The sequence below is a fragment of the Eleutherodactylus coqui genome, chromosome 5 (assembly GCF_035609145.1).
Source record: "Eleutherodactylus coqui strain aEleCoq1 chromosome 5, aEleCoq1.hap1, whole genome shotgun sequence".
NCBI lineage: Eukaryota > Metazoa > Chordata > Amphibia > Anura > Eleutherodactylidae > Eleutherodactylus > Eleutherodactylus coqui.
In genome coordinates this window covers 45,320,072-45,333,156 of record NC_089841.1, presented here as the reverse complement: position 1 = coordinate 45,333,156, position 13,085 = coordinate 45,320,072, and the positions used below count along the sequence as shown (strand labels likewise).

Here is a 13,085-nt window from a genome sequence, read left to right as displayed (position 1 = left end):
ATCACGGATTCTGCGATATGTGAACCTATTCTTATAATGAGTTGTCTGGAGTTAGAAACAGCGCCACATCTGTCCATGGGCGGTATCTGGCATTGAAGTGAATGGGGATGAGTTGCAATACCTAACACAACCATGAGAGGTGCCATTTGAGGGGAAAAAAAAAACCAACAAGCTTTTCTTTTGATTTTAGGACAACCCCTTTTAATATGGAACCTATCAGGTCCTACGAGCCCCGTAAGCCAAGTTTATGGGCTCATATGACAGGTGCCGCAAGGGTCTGGGGCATGCTTTCTATACTCGCCTGGCATCCCACTCCTTCACCAATCGGGCTCCTCTCTGCTTTCAGTGTGCGCACCCCTACCTTTGTCTATGGGTGCGTGAGCGCACGGAAAGCAGACATGTATCTTCCCATTGCATTGTGGGGACTTCGTAGGCGAATAGCAAGCCTGGCGAGTATAAAAAGCTAAACCTGGACTCCATGGCAGCGGTTCTACAAGCCTATAAACGGAGCTTATGGTGCTCATAGGACCTGCCAGGATCCCTTTAATGAGCCGCGCCTTAAGACTTCTGATCCCCACAGAAAAGATACATTTATTCTATCTCGTTACATGAAGCAGAAGGACCGCGCCTGACACTTCTCACCTCGCTCTGCGGCTTCTCTGGAGGACGATCATCCGGATATAGCAGATTTAGGTATAACTCTGGAGGCATCGGCTCTTGTATGTCGGGGGGCGGCAGGTCTGTGTAGGGAGAATACAGAACCGATGAATACATGAAGACTCACAGAACTCCACGTCACGCTGTGCCTGGAAGGATCTAACGGAAACCAGTCACCAGTCTTTGGCTATTAGACCTCCGGCAGGCGCTCTTACTAACAGCATTAGCCACAGTCTGAGCCCCAAAACCTACTTTTATCACAGCTGCCATGTATGTAAATCCCCCGGTTGGAGTCATCTGGGTAGCATGGGTCCCAAGTCACTAAGTTATGCAAGTTCCCGCTCCCAATCCTGGATGACTGACAGCTCCCCGGCTCTCGACATCAGTGCTGGCTGTGCTGAAATGTCACATATGCTCCGCCAATCATCTAGGGCTGGGATAGCTCAGGGACTCCGGACCTGTATAGTGTAACCCAAACGACTCCACAAATGGCGGAATTTACACACGGGGGGGGGGCTGTGATTAAATACGTTTTTGGGCTCAAACAGATTACAGTGATTCTAACAGAAACGAGTCACTAAAGTGTTAATAAGTAGAAGAGCGCCTGTTGTGGGGTAATAGCCAAATAACTGGTAACAGGCGTTGGGCCAGAATTATCTGCCATCCACAGAATTAAAAAAAAAGTAATAAAAGTTAAAAAAAACAAAACCCTTTTGCCATATTTGTAATAAAAGAATCTAAATATTAATAAAAATACATATTTGGTATTGCAGCGTCCATAAAAATCTGATCTATCAAAGCAGCACATTATTTACCGCGCACGGTGAGTGTCATCAGAAAAAAAAAACAAAAAGAACGCCAAATTTTTTGGTCACCCTGTCTGAAATAAAAAAAATGCAATAAAAAGCGATCAAAAAGTCGTATGTATATACAAAATGGTACTAATGCAAACTACAGGACGTCCTGCTAAAAATGAGCCCTCGCTCAACTGTGTCGACGTAAAAATTAAAAATCTATTGCGTACAGAAGATGGCGGCAAAAAAAATTAAATACCTATGAAAAAAAAATACAAGTAGTACAGCAAATAAAAAAACAAACAAACAAAAAAAAAACACTACATAAGTTTGGTATCGTAGTAATCGCACTGACCCACAGAATAAAGTTAGCAGGTCATTTTTGTTGCCGTTTGTGCGCTGTAGAACCTAGACGCACTGAAAGATGGCGGAATTTCATTTTTCTCCCCATTTCTCTCTACTTAGAATTTTTTTGCAGTTTTTCAGTACGTTCTATGGTACATTAAATAGCACCATTGAAAAACACAACTCGTCCCGCAAAAAACAACAAGCCCTCATACAGCGACGTCGATGGATAAATAAAGGAGTTACGATTTTTTTAAAGGGGGGAGAAAAAAGCAGTAAGGGGTTAAACAGCAATCATTGTCCCTCTCAGCTACTTATACAGCGCATGTGAACGACTGAACGATTCTGGTCGGAACGGGCCGACGATGTATCTGCCTGTATAAACGGCCTGCATGAGAGCGAACGAGCTAGCGGTGACGTCACTCGCTCGTGCAAACGAGAATCGGCTCATCTAAAAGGACTTTAAAGAGAACAAACCTGGAGAGGAACGCGGCGCGGCTGCAGGGGAGCGAGGAGAGTCTGCGGAGTGTCTAAGAGGCTTACGTGACTCATCAGGTCCTACGGAGAGAGGAAGAGACGGATTATTATAGGATCCACAGAGACGTCAGCAGCCGTCATATAACTACCACCCCCTTTACTAGTCGTCACATGATCCACCTTAAAGGGATATTCCAGTCTGAGGGCCCTATTACACGGTGTGATAATCAGTGGATCGCGGGAATCTGTACAATAAATACTGCTAGCGACGGAACGGAGAACAATAATCACACCAGGATCGGCCGTGTAAACCGGCATCTATGAACCACGGCCTGTCTACTGTGAATGAGGCGGCTGGAAGAGATCTCCGTCCCGCTCCGCCTCCATTGACTGCGCGACGATCAGCACAGGAGCCATTATCGCTGGGAGGACTGTGGCTTCTGCACCCAACAATCATCCCATCGTAAAAGACCCCAACATATTTATCCCCCCCAGACACGGTCTACGGCAGGACCCCCACCGATCAAACACTCATCACCCATCAGCCTGGAGCAGCACTGCGGACGGGGCGAAATCTGCACAGAATGCCTCAGGATTTACAGGCAGACGGCGCTGAAGCCGAAAATCATGGCGAAAGCAGCGATCAAACCTGGAGCAGGAAGAATGGCGGCCGGGGGATTACGAGGAAACTCTTCCAACTCCGTACGTTTGTCTTCAATGTTTTTGGAAGCTACAGCGAGAGAAGAAAGGAAGGAGCAAAGCGAGATCAGGAGCAAGAAGAGAGCCCCAAGTATCAGACCCTTCACGACATGCAATGCAAAGAACTGCCCCCCCACCATAAGTCACCAGTAGATACTATGTAAGTGGGAAAACTGTGAGACAGCCAATACGGCGGAAGTCACCGGCTTTCTCAGAGCACCACACACGTGACCCCGCGTTACCAGCATCAGTGTTGGTGCTCGCGTCCCGGATATCCGGAGGTCTCTTCTTCGTGGACGCCATAAAATGTAGTTCTGCGGTAGAAGAGATCTGAGTCTCGGGGATTCGATGCGACAACATGGAATCAAAGGAGCCTGAAATGAAGTAAATGTAGATCCAACATTACATTACTGCCCCCCATTCTTTACACTGCCCAGCTGCTCACTGTATTGTGGATTTAGTTCCAGGCGGTGTAACAGACTCTGACGATGTGTAGCTTATCTACAGAGTGCAGGCTGTCACAAAACGCTAAGCGTCGCATAAAGTGGTCCCCATTGTGCTACACCGGGTAATAACTGGGGGCGCAGACAACACTTACCGACCGGAAGGACAAAGTCATTTCCATCTTCTAGATCCTGCTTGTCGTGACGTACAATCTGCGATTGAAAAAGCAGCATGACATGAATTATGGAGGTCGTCTGCATCCTGTAACATTGTAGCTTATGGCCAATTAAAGGTAAAGTCTGGACATCTCCTTTAACCCCTTCCTGATACCTGTCGTACACGTGCAGTAGATGCCAGGTATCCCTGTATAGAGGAGGCTTGGGAGCTGAGCACACTCTATGTGCGACTGGTCTTTAAATGACAGCAATATTTAAAGGGGTTGTGCCATAAGTAACAAGTTATTCCCAGGATAGGGGAGAACTTGCTGATCGGTGGGGGTCTCACTGATGAGACCTCGCCGATCTCCAGAACTGGACCCCCTTGTCCGGCTCCGCTTGTCACTGTGAGGGTCGCTTCCTCCTCCTCTATTGGCGACCCTTGTTAACTTATAGGACTGGAAATACAACTAGTGTATTCCATATACCCTGAGATTAGGGGCACGAGGGGGGGGGGCGTACCTCAGACCGTGTGACCTCATCGAGATTGTTAGGAGCAATGATCGAGTCTTCTGGACGAAACGTAACAGACACCTTTTTCTCCGTCTTCTCACTTTTTTCCTTCAAAGTGCGTCGGTTTTTTCTAAGGAAAAGTAAAACCCATAATTAAACCAATATTAAAGGGGGTCTCCGCTTTGGACAGTCTCTATTTGCTGGAAGGGTCATTTGACAATCAGCTAAACACACAGTCTTTCCCTGCTGGGGCCCCCAGCAATTAGCTGTAATCTGTGGAGGAACCTGGCACATGTTCAATTTCCCTGCAGCTCCCCCACAGGGGAAATACAGTATTACAGTGTCCACAAATATGAATAGGATGTCTGAGTAATATAAGACATGGCGGGTTCTTCAGTGTGAGAGACTTTCTTTATAACCATTGCGGACTAGAGATGGAGATCCCAAACAGAGGACACCTCTATTAACTCAGAAATCACTAACAGGGGTATGGAAACGGGTCTCTAAACTGGACATCCCCTTTAACACTTACAAAGAGTAATGTCACTTAGGCTATCTAAGCATCTTAAGAGGGTTTTTTCAGGCTAACACTGAAACACTTGGGATAGGTCATCAATAGCAGACTGGGGGGGGTCCATCACTCAGGACCCTCACCGATCAGCTGATGAGACGTTGCTGTGTCTGACGCAGCGGCACGGTTTGCTATTACTACAATGAAAGTCAGCAGAAAATCCAACCAGGCGATAGACAGCAATCCGGTCACCCGCAGCTACATCTGATCCGGGGCCCCCAGTGATGGACACCTGCTACTCAGCTCTTGATGACCCATCTTAACTATAGGTCATCAATAGTTTTAGTCTGGAAAAACCCTTTAAGGGTTGTAGCTTAGTGTAACCAGTTTATGAACTGGCAGAAGTGACTCTTAAAGGGAGTGTTTGGCTTAGCAACCCATTTTCATACGTTAGAGAATCCTAAATTAACAGAACAGGCTCCTCCTCTATAGGAGAGCGGTTATAAAGAGCCTCTCTTACTTTGGAGGACCTGAGTGCGTAATACCTCATTTTCCCTTTAGGAGTGCTGTAAGGAAACTGAATACTTACTACCAGGTTTCCGCCGCAGATTACAGCTGATCGCTGGGGGTGTCAGCAGGGGAACACTTTGCAATCAGCTTATTGTCAACAGAAGGTGTACAACCCTTTTAACCCTTTCCAATCCATTTCCCCTCCCCTCAATTCTCCCTAGCTCCAATTTATCCGATTGCCCATTCGACATTCTTCCTTCACCCTCCTGATCTTTGACAGCCGAGATCAGGAGGGTGACGGAGGTCACATGATCGCCGGGCGGAATGCGGAAGTGTTACTTCCGCATTCTCTCTGCATTACATAGCGCTAATTGAGCGCTATGTAATGTCTAAAGGAATAGGCAGAAGAGGTTAAAAACCCTTTCTGCCTTCTTCTCGGAGGTCCTCAATAAGGACCAGTGCAGGAGTGTATCTGCACCCGATGTGTCTAACGAGGGGGTGCAGATGCACTCCTGCAATGCAGTTGCGGACCTGTTCCAACATTGGAGCTGTAGAGGGAGCTTATGATGTTGGAACAGGTCAGGCATTGGAGTGGAAAGGTTTAACACAGGTGACAGACATCTTCCAACCGTACCTACAGAGCAGCTGTGGTCAAGCACAGAGCCTAAGGACTAAGGTACCATTTACATTCGCAAGTCCCCCACCCCGAAGTATTGTTTCTAGTATTGGTGGCCAAGCATGCGCAGTAATGTAGATAGTCGTCCTACTCACTTCAGCAGAATTGCTGTGAACGTGCTTTCGGCCATGCATGCGCATTATGAACCAGCTACCACTATGTAGTCGCATTGAGCTTTGCGCCAAGCATGTATATTGACACTGCGGCGCTTGTGATGAACACAGTTTACTGAGAGATGCCAACAGAGGATTGTGGGAAATGTAGTCTTTGGCAGGGATGGTGGCCATATTGAAAGTGTCATTGTGATGCAGGCTGGACGGCGGCAGGAATAGAGGATCGGCACAGCACGGTAACGGCAGGTCCATGTGACGTGTCAGACATACATATGGCTTTGGAGAACACAAAGCAATACACAAATTTGAAACGTCTGTCTACTTGTTGGAGTATTTCTTTAACCCTTTCCAATCCACTGTCTGACGTCTGAAGACATTCTGATTGAAGCCTGTACAGCTACGATATCGGAAGACGTCCGGCAGGGTGTTCTTACTGTATATTACTGGCCGCTCTGTTGTCAGGGGCCTCTCCAGCATATCCCATACCGCAGTACTGGCTCTAGCCAGCAGATGGCGCCATTGTATAATGACAGAAAGAGAAAGTCCCCTAGGAAACCCGGAATTCAAATTTGGATTGCAAAGGGTTAATATATGTGACAGAACATGTATGAGGATAGTATGTGTGTCTGATACATACATGTACACGTCCTACATGACTGCTACAGGAGCCCATCTACTACATTGTGCCCACGGTATGCACCTTTTGATACTATCCCCCGGTGCCACATCTTCAGAGGGCTGGATGTTCACTCTCAAACGCGGGGGATTCTCTCCAGAGTCTTGTCTCTGCGCTGTCTGAAAAAGTCACAGAAAATGTATTCAAATAGCAAATAAACCCGTTCTAAACCTGTTCCCCAAAAACCAGGGTGATAAATAACTTTGGTGATAAATACAGAAGGCAAAGCCAAACCGCAGTCATTGTAACTCTATGGCAATATAGTAGATTACTGTACACTGTTATTATAGAGTACAATGTGTATACAGTAATCTCCTGAGCTCCCCCTAGTGGTGGCTGCAGGCAGTAGAATGTTATCATGTAACTCTATGACTATACAGGAGATTACTGTATACTGTGTTATTATAGAGTACAATGTGTATACAGTAATCTCCTGAGCTCCCTCTAGTGGTGGCTGCAGGTAGTAGAATGTTACCATGTAACTGACTATACAGGAGATTACTGTATACTGTGCTATTATAGAGTACAATGTATATACAGTAATTTCCTGAGCTCCCCCTAGTGGTGGCTGCAGGTAGTAGAGTGTTATCATGTAACTCTATGACTATACAGGAGATTACTGTATACTGTGTTATTATAGAGTACAATGTATATACAGTAATCTCCTGAGCTCCCTCTAGTGGTGGCTGTAGGTAGTAGAATGTTATCATGTAACTCTGACTATACAGGAAATTACTGTATACTGTTTTATAGAGTACAATGTATATACAGGAATCTCCTGAGCTCCCCCTAGTGGTGGCTGCAGGCAGTAGAATGTTATGTAACACTATGATCGTACAGGAGATTACTGTATACGTTATTACAGAGTACAATGTATATATAGTAATCTCCTGAGCTCCCCCTACTGGTAGCTGCAGGTAGTTGAATGCTATCATGTAACTATGACTATACAGGAAATTACAGTATACTGTGTTATTATAGAGTACAATCTATATACAGTAATCTCCTGTGCTCCCCCTAGTGGTGGCTGTAGGTAGTAGAAGGTTATCATGTAACTATGACTATACAGGAGATTACTGTATACTGTGTCATTATAGAGTACAATGTATATACAGTATTCTCCTGAGCTCCCCCTAGTGGTGGCTGTAGGTAGTAGAATGTTATCATGTAACTCTATGACTATACAGGAGATTACTGTATACTGTATTATAGAGTACAATGTATATACAGTAATCTCCTGAGCTCCCCCTAGTGGTGGCTGCAGGTAGCAGAGTGTTATCATGTAACTATGACTATACAGGAGATTACTGTATACTATGTCATTATAGAGTACAATGTATATACAGTATTCTCCTGAGCTCCCCCTAGTGGTGGCTGCAGGTAGTAGAATGTTATCATGTAACTGTGACTATACAGTAATCTCTGTTCTCTTTTTGTAAACCCAATTAAATCAATGATCAATGATAAAAAAATGATAAATATCTATTTCCATTTTAATTCGGTTTCACTGCTCCAAAAATGAAACAGAGTAACAGAAGTCTGACTGGAAGCCCCAGTGTAGGTGTCGGTCAGCCCTTACCTGTAAGTTGGTCCTCAGTAATATCGGCTTCATGGACAGGTCTTTCGGGAGAACTAATAATGGCGTTTGCAGGCTGGGGTTGTGGACGGGTGGGATGTAGAGCGCAGGGTCCGAGCGCAGGTGCAGCAGAGGGATGCCCGCCTTACTCTGCTCTCTTCCAATGAAGTTCATTAGCAGTGGTTGGTGAATGTGACCGGCTGTGTATGAACTGGACTGATGGGACGCAGGATGTATTGAGCGACCTCCGCTCACAGGTTCTGCCCATTTTTGGGTACTTTTCGGATCACTGACTGCTGAAGGCGGTGTTATATTAGCGGACACAGGGGCGGGCATCCTCTGGGCAAAGCTCGGTGCTGCCCATGCCTCTCTCACGTTCAGCGCTAGGATCTGGGGCTCTGGCTGCAGTTTAAGTAGAGGAAATCCATTTTGGCTCTTCATGACTGGAGGTCTGATTATTAGAGTTGGTGTTTTTGGTGGTCCTGATGGAGGCGTTATTAAGGGCAGACCCCGGTGAGCAGCAGTGCCTAATAATCCCAGAACCGTGGGGATCTTTCCTTCAGCGTTACCACGACTGGGAGGAATGCTGAGCTCCGGAGGATTCTGCACAGAGAATATGAGAAAAAGCAGTCAACCACACAACTAGAAGCTTGGCACTAAGTAAGTGCACCCCAGCCACCATAAGTACAAGGGACAGTAATGCAGGTGTATTCTGCCCTTGTGGTCTATATGGATGCTAGTACTCCAATGGATCATAAGGGGGGGGCATCCACTGTTGGCAGTGCCCGTCACCAGGTAGCTGGATTGGCACTGACTAGCACTTGCAAGGGAACAGTTTGGACTTGAGACTCTTTAGGTCCCATGAATCCACAGACCGTTATAATACTGCCTAGTACATGACGTCTTAGTGATAGCAGTGAACCACCACAGAATGGCGCTCTGGACCGCAGGGACGACATACCTGCAGATTCTCCTTGTTCCTCTGCTCATTGGCGGCCGTCTCCTCAGCTGTGGTGACCGAGCTCTCAGTTGGCGCTACCTCCGCATCCCGCTGTGCGTCTGCCGCAGGTCCAGCAGCAGCTTTTGCCGCCGAGGGTGAATTAATGACCTGCAGTGTAGGGGGTTCGCCCATCGGGTTCATCACTGGATTCCTTCCCATTTGTGAAGTTTGCTCCAAGATGTGCTGCAGCGCTGGCATAGCGGCGAACGACGAGCCCACCACTTGCATCAGACTCATGAAGTTGATTTGCTGCAGCTGGGGAAGAAATAGATAAGAAATAGTTACTTCAGCGTGCTTTCTCTATAAACAGCAGATTATTCCATTTAGGGTACGGGCCAATTACAGGGTGATCGCCAGGGGTCCCTGAGGTTGGCCACAGCGGTCACACAATGCCAACCTACACAGTCCAAACTAATTGCATCTAGAGAGGGGAACGCATTGCATGATGGGAGTCTGTAAAGCTACACGCTGGTCCTTATACATTAATAGATGTGGCAGCGATGATCAACAAGATTTGTGTTCATCTACTTGGCCTTCACACAAGGCAATTAACACTTTTTTGGGGGAGACAAAATTGGTCTTATGACTGTCCATTCTCCATAGAGTTGGCAGCACATCCTCCATCCACATGGGGGAAGAAGTGTCACCGACAGCCAGGATTTATTTTTTATGCCGCTGACATTGATGATTTTTTTGGTGCTACATGGCAGCCGCGATCGCCTGCCAAAGGATCGTTTTTCAGATAATCGAAGACATCTTCATACCGCCTTCTGATCAAGCAAGTGAACGTTCCTTGTGATTGTGTAAAAGCCCCTTTGGAAACAATTTACCTGAAGGAGCCGAAACATTTCATCTTGAAGAAGCTGCCGGACGGCTTCGGAGGTGTTGACGGGTTGCAGATTTTGGTTTCCGTCATGATTGGTGGATTCTGGCAGATTAGTGGAGGGAGCAGGAGGTGGAAGGAAAGTTGCTGCACTGGAGACAGACTGGGGGGCCGGGGAACTACAGCTGGCAGACACTGGGGGGTCACCGAGCCTGGGAATAAAGACAAAACACTGAACATTTTGCAAAGAAATCCTCCTCCGTAGCTGTGAATCCCCAACATACATCCCGTCAGAGCTCACCTGTATACTCCATGTGCAGTCATCAGTGTATACAGACTGCGGACACGTTACATGTGCCTGTATACCACATGGATGTATCACACCAGCTGATATTAATTCTCCTCTCCCTCTGATACGATCCCGCCCGCATACTTCAGTCAACGGCTGTTTGTTTTTCATCTCCAGAGCAACCGATGTGACTCTGTGGGCACGGGGCTCCGCTTCCTGACGCCTAACTATGTGCACACAAAAGCTTAAAGCGACCCTTTGGTCCCGGAACTGGGTGGGGGGGGGGTGGGGTGGGGGTGGGGAGTATATTACTTACAGTTGTTCTCTGCCGTCCCTCCGATCCACCGGTTCTGCTGGTAGCCGCCCAAAATGGCTAATGCAATCTACTACCTAAGGGGCCATTTAGACGGGACAAATGTCGGGCAAACGATGCCCAACACTCGTCCCCACATCTACTCACTCCCGTGCTGTTGCAGGGGAGCTAGTAGCGCTGGCTCGTTCACAGAGCGGCCAGCAGGGAGGCTGCAGGAGATTTCTCTCCTCACTCTCCCCTGCCCCTCTCTATTGACATTACATAGCAGCTGTTCAGTACTGAACGGCTGCTATTTACACTGAGCGATCAGCTCATCGTCCAGCGTCTTATGCAGCATAAACGATAGACGATGATTGTTCAGTGTAAATAGCAGCCGTTCAGTATTGAACGGCTGCTATGTTAAGTCAATGGAGAGGGGCAGGGAGTGCAAGGAGAGAAATCTCCTGCCGCCTCCCCGCAATGAGCCAGTGATACTAGCTCCCATGCAGCAGCCCAACGCTCGGCCCGTCTAAATGGGCCTTAATCCTCACAGTGCATTGCTAATGTGAGACTACTAATGCACTATTCTTGCTCTCTCATTGGCCAGCACTACTCACATGATTAGTGCTGAGCAATCAGAGAGCAGCGCACAGTGCGCATTAACTAGATAGAAAACTGTCCATCTTGGACAGCTGAAAAGGGGACCTGGTGGGCTGGAGTGACAGCAGAGGAGAACAAATGCAGGCAATACCACCACCTGGGAATTTTGTCCTGAAACCGGAGGGTCACTTTAAATGCACATGGTCTTAAAGGGACACTACACCTAGAAAAAATATATATGTTCATCATCTAGGATGCCTGTTGAGCTGCTACAGCCCTCAGCCACATGACGCAAGACGTTGTGTACTTTCTTCCTGTGGTATGATGACATGGCCCTGCATCAAGTGGCTGAGGGCTGTGCCTCCCCCCCGCCTTGATAGTTTCGGGTTGTCATCACTGCGAGGGGCTGACCAGAGAAAGCTAGACAGACCCTTGTGGTCATGTGATCAGGAAGGGAAGGCAAGGGGCAGTCTACAAAGGACTGGCTTAGGGCCTGTTTACATGGGCCGATGAATCGTTTGCCCTCTAAGCGTATAGTCTTCTACAATGTCTCCAAACTCTCTTGCCCTGCTGTGAGATTGCCATTACCGGCGACCTCTGACCCAGCCAGGATGAGCAGGTTGGATGTTACAGAGGTGTAAGGCCAGAGACCAATTCTGCAAGAATGAAAAAAAATTTCTTTGCACTCACTGTGAGTCTTCTCTTGTCTGCCGGATGAGCGGCTCTTCGGGATCTTTGGAGTCGAAGGACGCATTCTGCATAGAAGAACAGATTGTAAAGAAAGCACTTTATTCATGCGGTTCTGGCCCCCAATCATCACTGGGGACATAGCGACTCGGGGTTCAGGGCTCACCTCTGCCTCTGGTAAGAGAGGCCGAATACTGACGGCAATGCTCAGGCTCCTTTGTGCGTCCGTTTCCTCTTCTTGGTCATCTAAGGAATAAAAAGATTTTTTTTCTAGCTTTATCATAGTTCAGATTTCTCCTCCCACCCACTCGCTCGCTCTCTGGTATATTCTTGCCCGTTTCCCGCCATCTTTACTTCAGTCACATCACAAGACCGATTTCTAATAAGTTTTTCTAAGAGCCCTTTTACACGGAAGGATTATTGCTCAGTGGAAAGAGTTAGCGAATCAACGATAATTTGTTAGTTTAGGTGGGTATAAAAAAACCAAAACGATCAGTTGTCTAAACATGAAGTCAACGACTACTCAATTACCCTGAATGGAGGCAGCTATCAGGAAGCGATCCCCAGCCCGCTCCACCTCCATTCACTCATGCGTGAGAACACAAGGGCGGTGGGGTGACTTTCAGATGCTTAGGCATGTCCAGTCTAAAGGAACCCTTAGGCAGGGTCTACATGGGCGTAAATCCCACAGAAACCTCGCGGAATCGCACGCAGAAATTCCACAGCTGAGGTTCCAGAGGTTTTGAAAGCAGCTTGTTCCACTGCGGCCATCTCTCCTCATAGAAGGGGAGAGAGCCCGCTGCGGAAACGGCGAAACAATTGACATGCCGCAGCTTTGAATTCCACGCGGCACGTCAGTTTCAGCGCAGCTTGGCTGCAGCATGTGGATGAGATTTTTGCAAATCTCATCCACTTTTTTGCTTAATCTCGTGCTTAAAATTGCCGGCGGAATTTCCGCCCTGTGTCAACCCAGCCTAAGGGTGTGTTCACATAAGGCAGATTTTGGTGCAGATCTACAGCAGATTTCAGTCTTTCAATTGAAGGGGCGGATCTGCATCAAAATCCACAATCGATGGAGGGTGGAAAATCCGCACCAATTCTGCTACATGTGAAAGTAGCGAAAATACTGCAGAAAAACCCCAGCGGTAACGTTCACTATTAAAGTATATGGGATTAAAGACAATCCTAGAGAGAAAGAAAAAAAACGCTGCAGGTTTTCTGCTATAACTGAACTGCAAAGATAGAATC

The 13,085-nt window shown here is 47.3% G+C and overlaps 1 protein-coding gene across 2 annotated transcripts in view; it reads right to left on the bottom strand.

Annotated features, from left to right (window-relative positions):
* Positions 1-13,085, bottom strand: part of CPLANE1 (ciliogenesis and planar polarity effector complex subunit 1) — a 70,107-nt gene that overhangs the window by 19,372 nt on the left and 37,650 nt on the right. Inside the window, exons 29-40 of one of the 2 annotated variants that reach the window (XM_066602415.1) lie at positions 12,004-12,083; positions 11,841-11,905; positions 9,977-10,181; positions 9,108-9,401; positions 8,150-8,749; positions 6,595-6,689; positions 4,094-4,214; positions 3,571-3,628; positions 3,215-3,346; positions 2,923-3,003; positions 2,274-2,354; positions 643-740 (exon numbers count right to left, since the gene is read on the bottom strand). In XM_066602415.1, the coding sequence (XP_066458512.1) occupies positions 643-740; positions 2,274-2,354; positions 2,923-3,003; positions 3,215-3,346; positions 3,571-3,628; positions 4,094-4,214; positions 6,595-6,689; positions 8,150-8,749; positions 9,108-9,401; positions 9,977-10,181; positions 11,841-11,905; positions 12,004-12,083 (1,910 nt within the window). The remainder of the gene's footprint in view (positions 1-642; positions 741-2,273; positions 2,355-2,922; positions 3,004-3,214; positions 3,347-3,570; positions 3,629-4,093; positions 4,215-6,594; positions 6,690-8,149; positions 8,750-9,107; positions 9,402-9,976; positions 10,182-11,840; positions 11,906-12,003; positions 12,084-13,085) is intronic. The other variant, XM_066602416.1, reaches the window with a different exon arrangement.